Source organism: Chaetura pelagica, unplaced genomic scaffold (genome assembly GCF_000747805.2).
Source record: "Chaetura pelagica isolate M959 unplaced genomic scaffold, ChaPel_1.0 scaffold222, whole genome shotgun sequence".
Classification (NCBI taxonomy): Eukaryota; Metazoa; Chordata; class Aves; order Apodiformes; family Apodidae; genus Chaetura; species Chaetura pelagica.
In genome coordinates, this window is record NW_009952711.1 from 3,892,320 (window position 1) to 3,907,308 (window position 14,989).

The 14,989-nt window shown below is 37.3% G+C and overlaps 1 protein-coding gene across 1 annotated transcript; it reads left to right on the top strand.

Annotated features, from left to right (window-relative positions):
• The first annotated feature begins 139 nt into the window (after window positions 1-139).
• On the top strand, window positions 140-13,659 carry LOC104385990 (probable threonine--tRNA ligase 2, cytoplasmic). The gene is made up of 19 exons (XM_009994523.1): window positions 140-220; window positions 568-660; window positions 1,442-1,632; window positions 2,223-2,346; window positions 3,307-3,428; window positions 4,219-4,336; window positions 4,947-5,011; window positions 5,713-5,791; window positions 6,998-7,144; window positions 8,086-8,184; window positions 8,516-8,682; window positions 9,213-9,375; window positions 10,061-10,198; window positions 10,574-10,651; window positions 10,750-10,850; window positions 11,945-12,049; window positions 12,481-12,553; window positions 13,275-13,389; window positions 13,511-13,659. The coding sequence occupies exons 1-19, from the start codon at window positions 140-142 to the stop codon at window positions 13,657-13,659; spliced, it is 2,208 nt and encodes a 735-aa protein (XP_009992825.1).
• Window positions 13,660-14,989: the final 1,330 nt, after the last annotated feature.

Here is a 14,989-nt window from a genome sequence, read left to right on the forward strand (position 1 = left end):
CGGGGCCGGGTCGGGCCTGGCGGGGCTTGAGGCCGCATCGCTGCGGGGCGGGCCAGGCCCCTGCGGGGAGAAGGGGCGGGAGGGACCGGAGGGACGGGCCGCCGGGGCCCGGGCAGCGGGGCCGGCAGCGGCCTGAGCGATGGAAGCGGGTCCCGGGCCCGGTCCGCGCTCCGGAGCACCGGGCAGTGCTGCCCCCGGTAGGCACTGCCTTTCCGCTGGGGTGGGTAAGTTGATCAGACCACCGAAAGTTGGTTTTATTGCTCACGAGGCAGTTACCACGTTTTAGGCTGCCAGGGAGTCGCTGGGGAGGCTTTGCCAGGGGTGGCTGCAGTAGCAAAGTTTGGGTAAATGGTGTTTAGAAGGTTTTGCTTGGTGAGCAGTTTTGTGGTGTCTGCTGGACATCAAGAGTTTGTGTGTCATAAGAATTCTTTCCTCTGTAATAAGGACATCTCTTACTGGGTTGTAACTGCCTTTTTAGTCCAATGTTGCACTGATCTGGCTTGTTTTGTTTCAGTAGGAGAAGTCTTAAAGACTTAAGGGTGTACTTTGTATTAACATTATTTTCAGAAAGTTTCCAGTGTAGGTCAGACTGCTGCAGTGAATCAAAGTAAGGAGGAAAAGAAAACAGAAAATGAAGCTGTGAATAGACATCAAAAAGATGTAAGTGGTTATTTTATACTGTGATATAGTAGAAGAAGGAGTATTGTTTGGCTAGGTTCTGAAAAGGCCCTGAAATTTAAAATACTTTGCTGTATTTTGAAATTTCAGATTTTGGGAAGAAGGCTTGCTATGGCATGCATACAGGGAAAGTAATTATTTAAGTGCTTTGTCTTGCATGTAATTAGTATGGTTACTTATATGTTCCTAGAGCTCTTTTTTTTACCTAACGAAAGGCTTTGGGCTATTGGGGAGATAAGGGTCAGGATGCTGTGGTTCCTAGAGAGTGATGGTTCATGAATTATTAAACAGCATGTGTGTGATGACTGAAAGGGGGTGTTGGCAATGCTGCCGGTAGTTTTGTAGACCTTAGTAATCCACCTAATACTAAACTTAAGAAAACTTTCCTGTGAATTACTGTAATTGAATCTGATCCTTTGAATGAAGTGGTGGAAGCAAGGACTTGCTGGAGTGATGCAAACTTCTGTAGGATGTCAGCCAAACACAAATTCTGGGGCAGGAATATAGGCTGCTTTCTGAGATCAAGCTCATAAAGCCATTTAGATCCAGATTTCCAATTGGAGAACCACTATAAAATAGTCAGCAAGTTGGATGGGACAATCCTGTGTGTTATTATTTATAAATGCTGTACTGCATATTAGTGTAAGTTCTAGTACAGTAAAATCTTGTCTCAGTTGGAACCTCTGGTCATGCATGAACACTGTCAACCCTTTCTCTTCTATTTCTTTCACAAATATGGATGTGTATGGTTTAATTGTTACAGGTCCAGTGTGAGCCAAGCTTCATAAAAGACAGACTGAAGCTTTATGAAGCACTGAAGAAAGAACATGATGCTTTGCTAGCTTACAGAGCAGCCAGCGAGAGCAAGCCTATCAAAATTACTCTGACAGATGGAAAGGTGGCTGAAGGGGAATCTTGGAAAACCACACCATATCAATTAGCTGTAGGAATTAGGTAACCTGCAGATTCAAGGAGTGATACTTTCACAGGGATACATTTGTTACTATAATTTGTCTCTTATATTCCTGCCTAAAATATATATGTTATGGTCAGGGGCTGTTGACTCTCTGAAGTTGGTTTATTTGGAAAGCATTGAAACTTCAGCTTAATGCAGAAGAAAATGCTGAGTGAGGTAATTGCTGAGTGGTGCTTGAGGTTCTGTGCTGGGATCATACTGTTTGCTTTCAATTAAAAAGTAGAGCAGTCAGTGAGGCGGCTCAAAATTAATAAACATCTGAAGTTTTGTGAGTTACCAGGTAACAGTAGAAGCTGTTACTAGGAGCATTACTTCCTTCAGATCTCCAGCACTGAAAACCACTGAATGAAGCTTGAAGACTTAATGAGTCTGTACCTTAAAAGTAGAAAAGTGTTTAAGACCATAGAAAGAAAAATTAAAGGTCTTAAGGTGCTACAAGATATGGGTGAGATCTCTCAGGGTTTAGAAACCTAAGCACTTTTGCAACTCTGAACCTAAATATTTTACTCTCTTGTAATCTGCTTTTCTGTTTTTTTGTTTGTGTCTTCTGTTGCTTTTTTTTCCTTAGTCAAATGTTGGCTTCAAATGCAGTCATAGCCAAAGTGAATGGTGAATTGTGGGACCTAGATCGTCAACTGGAGGGGGATTGCACTCTGGAGTTGCTTACATTTGATAATGAAGAAGCAAAAGCTGTAAGTAAATGCCTAGTGGTTTCTGCTTGATTAAAGGAACTAATGATGTGAAATTGATTGCACCACTGTGTTTTTAAAATCTTGAATTAGAAAAAAAACAAAGACCTGAAATTTTAATGTATTTGGCAGTATTTGACCAAGATTAGATACTAACTACCTACAATCCATAGGTGAATAAAATCTTAACGTTCTGTTCTCCCCATATTTTTTACTTAGGTTATTTCTCAAACACAATCCTACAGAATGTCTCTGTATGCGGACATGAAATAGTTTGATGTCCTCTCAAACGTGTCATCTTTGGTTTGACTCAGTGCATTTCAAGTCAGACACTGAAAGTAACAGTGAGGCTGTCTTACAGTTTTCTAAAAATTGTCCAGTATCAGATTTGAGTCATAAATAAAACTTACGCCTCCTTGTACCAGCACAGTTATTAGAAGCTGAAGGAGGAGCATCTTAGTCAATTAGACTATGAATATACTTAGTGACACACCCAAGATTTTTTAAAATGGAATTCAGACCTAAGCCTATGTTTATGCACTAGCATTAGGCTTCATTTTATCAAAGAATTATTAATGTGATTAAGCTTGTTTGAGCCATTTCAGGAGCCTGTAAAGTCTGGTGTTGTAGCAGTGGCTACGAAGTGGTCTGAATTACTAGGGACTTAAAAGACTTGTATTGATCTGGGGTTTTGATTCCCTTCTGACGTTTCAGATAATGTGGTTTACAGCCCTATTAATAAATGTACTATATGTGAGCAATGGCAACTTTATTGGGTATGTTGGTTTAGATGCACTTAGTATTGTATAGACTTTTAACTGACTGAAAACTAAGATAAATGAACAAGGTATAATAAGTACTATGGTGATGGAATTGGATCTGCAGGTATACCTCTTTGTTTTTTTCTTTTTAGTAACACAATGCCAATGACCTTAGGACTTGCTCACCTGACTTTATTTGCAGGTTTATTGGCATTCAAGTGCTCATATTCTTGGAGAGGCCATGGAAGGTTATTTTGGGGGCTGCTTATGCTATGGACCACCAATTGAGAATGGATTTTATTACGACATGTACCTTGAAGACAGGTAACATTTAATTGTCTAAGAACTTTAATACTCTGTATTTAAGCTCAGTACTAGGATAACTTTTGCTCAGTCCTGTTTATGTGTGTTAAAAGTAAAATTATGTAGTATGATTTAAAGCTGACAGGTTAGTCTTATTCATATACATATTCATTGAGTGTGTGTGTATATTTAAATTCCAGACCAGTGTTCAGACACCTGCTCATTTAGACTTGCAGTTGTTGAATGTTCTGTACAATTAAAAAATGTAGAGTGTTTGGGTAAAACTTTCTGAAGTTTCTGGGAGATACAGGAGGCAGTTGGTTAAAGAATCATGGGGGTTTGGTTTCAAGGTGCCATAGTCACTTGTAGAAGTGGCACGTATGCATGTGACTCGTGAGATGTTTACTGCTTTTCTAATCCTTGTGCACAGCTTTACAATTCTGTTTTTAACATTTATCTTTAGTACTCAGTAAGAATACTGAATCTGCATAAGCTGATAAACTAGCTCTTGCAGCTGGGTTGAGACTTTTTTTTTTTCTTAGATCTTTGAGCTACGAATTTTTGAGACCTTTAAACATGACAAAAGACTGTTCTGGGAGTGATGGCAGTGAGTTTACTCAGGGTGATTCCATTTGTGGTCTTACTTCAGTGTCTGAAAGTGCAGCCAGTTATAAGAAATTTAAGAAAGTACAGTGACAAATCACAACATCACATCCCATGTATTTCCAATTAGACCACTAGAAAGTGGTCACTTAAAAATGGGAATATCAAAACAATTAATTTTATATTTCTTTTGCCCTTCTTTGTTTAGGGGTGTATCTAGTACTGAATTCCCACTGCTAGAGAACCACTGTAAAAATATAATAAAAGAGAAGCAGGCTTTTGAAAGGCTGGAAGTCAAAAAGGAGATCCTCTTAGACATGTTTAAGGTAAATGTTTGGAGTAGCTGTGATTCTGGTACAGTGATCTTTTAATGCAACCCTTATAAAATACAGCATGTTACTGACTCATTAGAATAATACTTGTCCAGTGAAAAACTGATAACATCCTTTCCCCCCTCTCTGTACTCCTCTCAAGTATTCAGAATGTTTTCAGGCAATAATAAAGATAATTTCTTATTGTGCAAAACCACCTCAGTCTCAATGAGATGACACAGAAATTAGTATACATACACATTAATTCTTGCTCTCTTACAGAGGTGAGAAGAAAGACTTTGGCCTCTAGACCCCTTGGTCATACAGTGGATGTTACCACTCTCACTGTGCTATGTTTTAATTGTGTTGAAAAAGTACTTTGGGGTGTTGAGGTGGTAATCACTAATCCTCATTTCCCTGAGGGTGTGTGAAGCATTTTCCTTTCTTTTTTACCTCTTGGTTTATAATCCTTCTAAAAGGATGCTGAACTTTTTCATATATATGTGTGATCATGTGAATTTTTAGTTGTCTTTTACTAACACATTTGCATTATTAATACATAATTTAAAAATTTAATTTTATTAGACATTTTGATGTTTCTGACTTTTCATGTTTCCCTATGTAGTATAACAAGTTTAAGTGTCGTATCCTTAATGAGAAGGTGAACACACCAACTACCACAATATACAGGTAAAATTAAATTTAAAGGTATTATGAAGTATTTCTGTAGTTGGATAAATTTTGTTTAAACTGAAAAAGGTTTTGTTTTAATTGTAACTTCTGAATATGTGTGTTTGGGACTTGAGTTTGCAACCAATACTGCTACGTATGTAAAATCAGATGTTATTTTCTCTGCTGGAACAGATTAGGCCTCAATTTGTGGACTAACAGCAAATCTGCTTTTCACTCATTCCATCTTGTTTCAATAAACTTACTAAAATAAGTTACCACCTATGACAGTGAGTTGATGGCTAATAGGTAAAGCTAACTCTTAGCTCAGTGAGCTGTGAGGAACTTGTTCATTCAATTGTCTGGGGTAAAACTAGTTAGTTTAAAAATGCCCAAAGCAATTTTTTTCCGTTTGATGTGCCTAGCTTGAAATTTCCTGGCCAACTTCAACATAGTACTAAATGAATTGCTGAGTGTTACGATGCTCTTGGTAATAGATCAAGTGTGCAGATTATTTACTGAGTGACTGTTGTGCTTCAGGTAGAGGGCACAGTTGCTTTCCAGATGCACTGAATTGGCTGAGTGTTGCATATACTTATTGTTGATTGTTGCATATACTTGTGTGTTTGAATACGTCAAGTATTATCTTGTGTGCCATTAGAGACTAATTTAAAATGTTGGGAGTGTTTTGAAATAAACGTACTTGTCTTTTTGCTGTATAGATGTGGTCCACTGATTGATCTCTGCAGGGGTCCACATGTGAGACATACTGGAAAAATTAAGGCCCTTAAAATATTTAAGGTAAGTTAAATCAATAGTGCATTAAAACTTAAGTAAACTAGAAGTCTGTTGGTTTATTTATTACATGTTCATTTCTCCTAAAGTTACTATGTTTGGTCCTTTGTGTTGTTTCCTTACTCTGAAAATTGTCCTTAATTTCTTTCCCTGCTCACAATGTACAAGTGTAACTACAGATTACCATCATTCATCTCCTTCCAAGGGCTACTGATTCCTGACCATCACAACAGTACATCAGTGAAAGTTAACAGCATCTTTTTTTATCATCAGAATATCAGTGCAGTAACGTGTGCTTAGACTGTAATGAAGAGAGCTGCAAAAATACTCAAGCTAGTAGTGATGAGACAAGCTGTGGGACCAATTACACCTTGGGCAGTAGGGGAGTGTGGTACCTAAACTTTATGTGGCAGTATTGTCCTAGCATCTCCATCCAGCCCTGCACTTTGTAGCACAGATGTCCTGGTTTGAGTCAGTACTTGCTGTGAACATCTGTGTGTGGGGTGTGTGTATGCACTCAATTCTGCAGTAAACAGACAGCAAAGGTAGTCACTGGGTCATAGAATAGGATTTTGACCTTGTAAGATGGTCTCTTTCAGGTACAGGAGGTAAAGTGGACCCTGGCACACTGGCAAGTGCTGCTGTTTAAAAATGGTAGTGCTCATAGGAAAGCCAGAGACAGTGTTGAGATGCCTCTCGTTATGATGTGATTTAAGTTACTTGCAGGTGCTAATTTTGGTAACTTTACTACACTAAACTCACTGAAATACTCATCATAAAGGTGCTTTTACTGGCTTCCAACTGAAGTCCATTGAACTCTTGATTAAGGGATTAAGTGTTAGATTGTCAGAAGAGCTAAGATTTAATGGAGAGTGAATTAGTTTGGTTTAGTCTTTAATGTTTCCCTACTCGTGTTCTGTTTCTTTAGAAGATACCATGGGATGCTTTATTATGTCATGTTGTGGGAGTTAAAACAAGGTGTCTAAGTAAAATAAAAATACGGCTTCACTAGTCACTTTCATTTGTTTTCTGTATTACTATGCTGATTAAAAGGCAGTGCAAGTATCTTTGTATTACAAAAAAGTGCTGGATGACTGAATATAATTCTTTTTCCTGAGGAAAAAAGTCATAGCACTTAAGTGGATTAGGTTTTATAATCTCAGGGAAAGAAGGAATATGATACTATGTTAAAGTATGGGTTTTGTGCATCAGAATTCCTCTACGTATTGGGAAGGAAAATCTGACATGGAAACTCTGCAGAGAATATATGGAATATCCTTTCCTGATAATAAAATGATGAAGGAATGGGAAAAATTCCAGGAAGAAGCCAAAAACAGGGACCATAGGAAAATTGGAAAGGTATGTTTTTTCATGGTCTACTTCTTTTATGCTTCTGTAATAGAATTCAGTCTTTTTGTGGTTTCGTTTGTTTTTTTCAGTTTTTTGACAGTTTGAATGGGAGCCAGTTCTATGAGTTTCTTGGTGTCAGTTGTGTTTTAAAATTTTAATCCTACAAATTCCACTTGTCACTTGCATACAAATGTTAAACTAATGTTGGGAAGAAGTAATGGGGTAGTCCCTTGGTTTAGGGAGGTATCTCTTAAACATTTTAATGTAAGATCTTTTCAGATCCTCCCCAAAATGCTGTATTTTTCATAGGAGAGAGAAATTACTGAAAATTTTATAATAAGCTCAAAAGAGGAGTCACTGGTGAATTTACAGAAAATGGACATAGGGAAGAAGGAGAAATATCTTTACTGAAGTGTTCATACTTACATTAACGTGTTAAGACTTGAATATTTTTATAGTATTTGTTTTGCTTCTATACCTTTCAAAACAAATTCTCTAGCATCAAAGCAACTAATTAGTTTCTCATGTATCTAATATCAATAATACTGACAAGGTTAAGGTTCTCCAAAGATGTATCAGAACCACACTACAGAGCCTCTGGTTTTGAGACAAATTTCTGATTAAGAATTACTGGCTCCCAGCCTTCAGCCATCAGCCCTCAGATGTGTTGGGATATGCTTAATTGCTTTGTTTATTAATGGTAAGATTGGTTAAGACCTCAGGATTTTGAGAAAATGTGTTTGCATAGAAAGAGTCAAATAGAATTCCAGTATTATTGCAAATTTGTAAGAGTAAGAACTACAGAGAAGTTAACTAATGCTGCTGGGAAACTGCTGGAAATCACCTTGTAGGAATATTTCATTTTTGTGGATAGTCTCAATATGTGTGAAGTAGTCATGGTTTGTAGTTCTGAAGTGTTGGTTACAGCAATGCTGTTTCAATGTACTTAGGAGCAAGAACTCTTCTTCTTTCATGATTTGAGTCCTGGAAGCTGCTTTTTCCTCCCCAGAGGTGCCTTTCTTTATAACACACTTGTGGATTTCATACGAGTGAGTAATTACTGATGTAATTCCTAACAAGCTTGATATTGATTATTGATCTTAAGTGATAGGCCATTCATAGTACTGACCTATCTTCAGAGAGAGGAAACATCTACGTATGTAAATATATACCAGATTTGCCCTGAGTATGCAGTTATAACCTTTTTGAAAATAGAGCAGAGTAAAGCAGTGACCTATCCTTCTTCCAGTTGTAAAAAACCTACACGTGCAGTAGTCCCTTAGTTTCCCAGAAAATTGTCATTGTAAGAACACAGAAAGAATCAGGCTTTTGCTTGTCTAAAGCTCTTACCACCTTTGACATGTTGGATTTGTTTTATAGGAGGAATATCGTAGGCGTAATTTTACTGAAGTTGTATCTCCAAACGTCTTCAACAGTAAACTCTGGGAAGCTTCAGGGCACTGGCAGCACTACAGTGAAAATATGTTTTCCTTTGAGGTTGAGAAGGAAACTTTTGCCCTAAAACCAATGAATTGTCCAGGACATTGGTGTGTACTCTCAACGGAAAAACTTGTTATTTAGTCTTTGGGGATGGGGCTGAGGGGAAATAAATTAGTATTAATACATCATGTGTCTTTCCAGTAGACTACTAAGCCACCACTATGTTCAGGGAGCCCTTCTGACAGTGTTCCCAAGCAGACAAAATACTGTTCTTGTAGGAGGGCCTTTAAATCTGTGCTAAGTGAGCTAGGTTTGTGCTCACTAGTACTAGTCTGTGCCATTAATAAATACAAGTTATGCCAGCTAGAGATGGGCATCAGACATAGTGTACCAAAAGAGGATACAAATAAACCACTCTTGATTCGTACTCTCACATTGTTTGTTGTTTTTTTTTCTGGGAAGTTTTTAGCATGATGTTCTGAGTGCTACACTTTTTCTGTTTGCCTGCCTTTTAGAATGCAGACAAATCTGAAAGAGTAAATTCTTAACAATGTGATTATTGTCTGTATTAATCTTGTTTTAGTTTGTTGCCTTCTGTAAGAAAGATAAAAGGAGGGTTCTTTTATGTGACTTCTAGCTTGATGTTTGCCCATCGTCCACGATCCTGGAGGGAAATGCCTCTTAGATTTGCAGATTTTGGAGTTCTTCACCGAAATGAACTCTCTGGGACTTTAAGTGGTTTGACTCGTGTAAGGCGCTTCCAACAAGATGATGCTCACATCTTTTGCACAATAGAACAGGTAAAAAAAGGGGAAAAAAAAGAAAACCACAAACAACCCTAAACACAACAAACTCCCCCTATCAGTCAGCCAAAAAAAGAACCCCTTAAGACAGTGGCCTGTTGAACTTAGCTTCTCTGTGAAACGTTTTTCAAATAGCCATAATTTGTTTTTCTCTTGGAAATTAGAAAAGGCTTATATCAAAAGAATAAAATAATTATATTTGAGGGGCATTATTAATTGTGAATTACATTATAAGATTTTTTGTATAGGGTTTTTTCCTGTAAAAGCATCTATTTGGCAACTAAATCCCCCAAAAAGTAAAATTTTTGTATCTCCCTTCTGCCTCTGAAAAGAAAAAGCTGTTGACTATGTTTTGTCTTTAACGCTGAATAAATGTCAGTGATGCCATGGATTTTAGTGGAGCTGTGTGAACAAAGTGATACACTCTTGTCAAGTCTGACTTGTGCAATATGACTCCAAAAGTCCAGGCTTAACAAGAACATTTACTTTTCTTGCCATGCTTTGGAGCCACAACACCCTTCACCCATTACCTAGTTTTGGGTTTGTAGGATATCATTTGCATGTGATTTTCCATTTTTTATTTTATATAACAGATTTCTGTATTCTGATTGCGATTAATGCAATAAACTTAATTACATTTTATGTAAAGAAATTATAATTAATATTATTTTTTATGTTTAAGATTGAAGAAGAAATTAAGGGCTGTCTTGATTTCTTGAAGTCAGTGTATGCAGTTTTTGGTTTCACCTTTCAACTCCATCTTTCTACAAGACCAGAAAACTACCTAGGAGAGTTAGAGATCTGGGATCATGCAGAAAAGGTAATGCATTTGAAAGCACATAAAGTCCTTAATATTTGTATTAGTAGAGGTGGATATTTAAGTTATTTCATGTTGAATAGTGAGATTACTAAAACTGAGTGTTAAAAACCATCGCATTAGATGTGAAGTTTCTGTATAAAATGAGAACTTTCTGATTATTAGCACCTTAACTGATGGAATGTTTATTAATTACAACATTTGTACAAGGAACTACTCTTATTTCAAGACTATTTCTCATAAATTACTAAATGCTTGAACAATAGGACTCATGCTGCCTGTTGACTTCCTTTGTATTTCTAAGGCAAATGCTTTGACTTACAGTAATGAAAGGCACTGCTTTACGTGTAAAAATTATTTTCTCGTTTTCATTATTAGCAACTTCAAAACAGCTTGAGTGACTTTGGAGAGCAATGGAGTTTGAATCCAGGAGATGGAGCATTTTATGGTCCTAAGGTTAGTGAATCAGCATTTTTAGTACAACTTTGGAATGGACAAGAATGCAGACACAATGCAGGCAAACTATATTTAGTAACTGTTATTTTACTTCACAGATTGATATTAAAATCAAAGATGCTATTGGCAGGTACCATCAATGTGCTACTATCCAACTTGACTTCCAACTACCCATTCGGTTTAATCTTACTTATGTTGGGTAAGTGGTACACCAACTTATCTTCCTCTTTTTAAATGTATTTTTTTTATTTTCATTATCTGTAATTCCCATTAAACTGAGATGTTTTGATGCTCTCTTGCTCACTTAACCAATGATTAGCCTGCATATTGGTAGGCTAGTTAGGCAGTAAACATCCCTGGTGAGTATATTTCCTCAATGTAATGGTAGCTTACTTTACTTTTAAGTGCTACAGATTGCAGGAAAATTACATCATCTGTCTTGTCTGCCAGTTCTGAAGATAACTGATTATAAGTAGTGCTATAGAAAACTCAGTTGAGTCAGTTTTCATTTTCAGCCTAGTCATTGTGTCTCCTCTGAAGACATTGCATGCAAATTCAAATGTGTCTTAAGGAGCTAGTATGTTTGTAAAAATTATTTCATTCTATTAATCAGATAAAATTAATTTGAACAAAATAAGAACAGTTTTTAATGAAAAATTCACTTTGGCTTTCAGCTAGGAAGAGGGTTATTTATCCACTGAGTCACTTAAATCTTAGTACCATATTGATGTGAACACGTATCTTCTGGGTTGTTTTACTTGTTTTGTTTTTGCACATTATAAAGAGTTTGGGAAATGTAGAATAAGTATCTTTATGTTTTGGTCCTGCTGCATGGACCACAGTACATGTCATAGCCCTTTGGTAGGTGATAATAATGTTACAAACAGCAGCTGTTTTTTTTTAATCGCAGGGTTGTAATTGAAAAGAAAGAAATCAACAGTAAAGGCAGGTATGACCCTGTACAACAAAATAAAAGGAAGACAGCAGAATAGAGTGAAGAACATTAAATATTAAAATGTACAGAAATAGAGCTGAGTCGGTCGAGTTTTAAAATTAGGAGTTTGTGCCTATGTCACTAGCTACAGGCATGATTATTTTAAGTCACTGTGAATATTCAGAGTTCTTTTAAAAGCCCTGGTGACTTAAAGGTACATTTTTAATAGAAATGGTAGATTGTGCCTAAACATAAATAACTAAATTGCCTTTTCATGGAAAGAAGACAGAAGAATTTTAGTAAGATTATCTGTGAGCTAAAATAATGTATTTTTTCTAACTTTACTTACTCTTTTTCAGGAAGGATGGCGATGATAAGAAAAGGCCAGTGATTATTCACAGGGCTATTTTGGGATCTGTGGAGAGAATGATAGCTATTCTAGCAGAAAATTATGGAGGAAAATGGTATGTGACACAAATGCAGCTCTAAGAAATGTTTAAGGTACAGAGAACAGACCTTCCCCAATGTCCATTGCATGATGCAAAATAATATTCCTAGAATTTTCTCAAAATTAGTGGGTAAGATAACAAGAGAAGAAGTTCAATTTTAGGGTCTGAGTCTGAGATATGACATCCTTTTATTAGCAATTCATTATTAGAAATTAAATTTCATGAGATTGCAGGGAAAAATTATACAATAAAGAAGAAATAAGAATTATAATTGAATATGCTGCATTATTCTTACTCCTTTTTTCTTAAGTCGCTATTTTGTACTGGGAATTGATTGACATATTTTTATGAAGTAAAGCAGTTATTACTGGGGAACATGACTTTGGCTGTGAATGCAAATGTGAAATGCACATTTATTTCATTTTTTTCTTTGTCCTGCTTTCCAGGCCATTCTGGCTGTCTCCGCGGCAGGTGATGGTTGTGCCTGTGGGACCTACTTCTGAAGAGTATGCTCAGGAGGTGAGAGCAGGGCCTTTTTTTATAGTAGCAAGTAATTTGAATAGCTCCTTAAGTATTTGTCCTAGAACAAAGAATGAATGATTTAAAAATTTTTGGAGACCTATTTGGGGGGGGAGGGGAGGAAGAGGTAAATTTCTTCATATAATCTACAAATTTATATAAGCCTGAGAATGTGATATGCAAGTGTGTTGGGTTCTGGTATTAGGTATATACTTTAATTATTAAAGAAAAAAACATTCTGGATGATGATACTATCTCATGTTTGATTACAGAATTACATCCTGAAAATAAGGGCAGAGCTGGTTTCTTCCATTCCCTGGCATGTGTACTTACATTATAGACTATGTTATATTTGACTATGTTTGGGGAGGGGGTTCACCCCTTTCCCCAGCTTTTCTTTTAATACAAGCGTAAGTGGTTTTGTTCCTTCTTGTTTCTTAGACTGAGGAAATGTTTTTGACGTTCAGCAGTGTAGCTGTCTGAGATTAGCAAGTATTTGATATGAATGTTACCTTGTATTGTCTTTCAGCTGGACTCTTGCTAAGCCCTTAAGTGTGTTTGCAGTTGTCTTCAAATAACTTCATTGGCTTTCTTACAACAATTCACAAAACCACAATTATGCACAGACATGAATTAGTTACAGGAAGATATTAGGGATTACAGCATGTACAATTCATGTTGTGGAATGTATACTGTGAGAGGTTTTGTGTTTTGTTTTTAGGTTTGCAGCAAATTTTTTGAAGCAGGATTTACGTCAGATGTGGATCTAGATCAAAGTTGCACATTAAACAAGAAAATTAGAAATGCTCAGCTGGCCCAGTATAACTTCATCTTAGGTAATTGTGGTATCTTACATTTATGAACATCATTTAGGTTTTAATGTTGGGCATAGATTTGTCTAGACTCATTCTGTAATGTGGGTAGTCAGTTTAATATTGTTTGTGATATGTCTTGCAGTGGTTGGAGAAAAGGAGAAAGCAAATAATGCTGTCAACGTGCGAACAAGAGACAACAAAGTTCATGGAGAGATTTCAGTATCTTCTGCTATTGAAAAACTCAAGAAATTTAAGACTTCACATACTCTAAATGCAGAAGAATTATTCTGATGATGCCATTAGAAAAAAAGAAGTATTTCGTGCCCATGTGAAACAGTGTTTCTTTCCTGCTGTAGAGCAGTAAGGCTCATCTGAGAATTTTCAGTTTATGGGTACCCAAGATAAGCAAATGTAGCAATGTTGGTGCTCCAGGAATAGCATGAGAGGATAGATGCAACTGCCAACTTCTTTCACAATCCCATGGGATCCCAATCTTCAACAGTTGCAGATTGCTTATTTTAAAAGTCCTACACCTGTATTAAAATACGTTGCTTTTGCTGGGGGAATAAATAAGTGGAGCAGGAAGGCTGGGAAGTGCAGGGGCTGCTGCTGTCACCGCTGAGCTGTGTTAGTCAGAGGGCAGTGGTGTCACTGGTGTGAGCTAGAATCCAAAGCTTGGCAGTTGGTAGGTGTGCATCAGGAGCATTCTGGCTTAGTTTTTCCTAATCCTGGCTTCTGTTGCGGGCTGGGGGAGGAATAGCTTGAGTATTTATTTTTTTCTGAGTTCATGTTCTACATTGGTGTCTTTGGAAATGTAAGTGAAACAAGATTCTGATTGAGTTGGTGTGATAAATGGTTGCTGTAAAGGTGATTGGCAAGAATGAAGCTGAATTACTTACTATATCTGTGTGTGGAAAGTTTTGTTTTTTCTTGGGTTTTCTGTTGATTTGACTCTCTTCTAAACAGCCCCCCACTAAATTTAGCTTTGAAGAAACTAATGTATTGCCATGTTTGCTTGCAATACTGAGAATGCTAAAGAAGTGCAGCTGGCCCTTTTTCATTTTAAACCCCAGCATGTTGGAATTTAAATTGACCATAGTTCTCTGACTTGTTTATGCTTATAAGTGGTTTCCAAGTTCACCGTGGCAGGCAACCGAATCAGATTTTCTTAACACATTTTTTCACTTTCATATGCTGTTTTTTTAGTTTCAAGGCAGAGATTGTTTAAAGATGTTACTCAACTACCTAAGCTATCCATCTGTAGTTGTAAAATGTGGCTGGAATGAAGCAGAAAGTACTATTTAGTGCATCAGTCTTACACAACTACAAAGCTAGTGTTTTCCTTCTGCCAGACACTTGCACGGGCCGGTTTTTTGTCTTGCATTAGTTTGGTTTATCTGTTTTCACCACCTGATCATCCCCTGCTTTTAAGAGGGGGAATAAAAGAAGGAACAACTGCTGGGAAACCCTCCTGTAGCACTTCACAAGATGAATTAGCGGGTGGCTTTTACAGCGTACCTCTCTTTGCTGGCGCCAGGCGCATTTCCAGCCCCCCTGCAGCCTCTGGGCGCTGCCCGAGGGGCACAACCCGCTGAGGGGGGTCCCGCCTGCCCGCCCCGCC

Coding starts and splice junctions, on each gene's coding strand:
- LOC104385990 (XM_009994523.1), top strand. CDS start 140: ATGGAAGCGGGTCCCGGGCCCGGTCCGCGCTCCGGAGCACCGGGCAGT. Junction 1,633..2,222: donor CAATTAGCTGTAGGAATTAG/GTAACCTGCAGA, acceptor TTTTTTCCTTAG/TCAAATGTTGGCTTCAAATG. Junction 5,012..5,712: donor CCAACTACCACAATATACAG/GTAAAATTAAAT, acceptor TTTGCTGTATAG/ATGTGGTCCACTGATTGATC.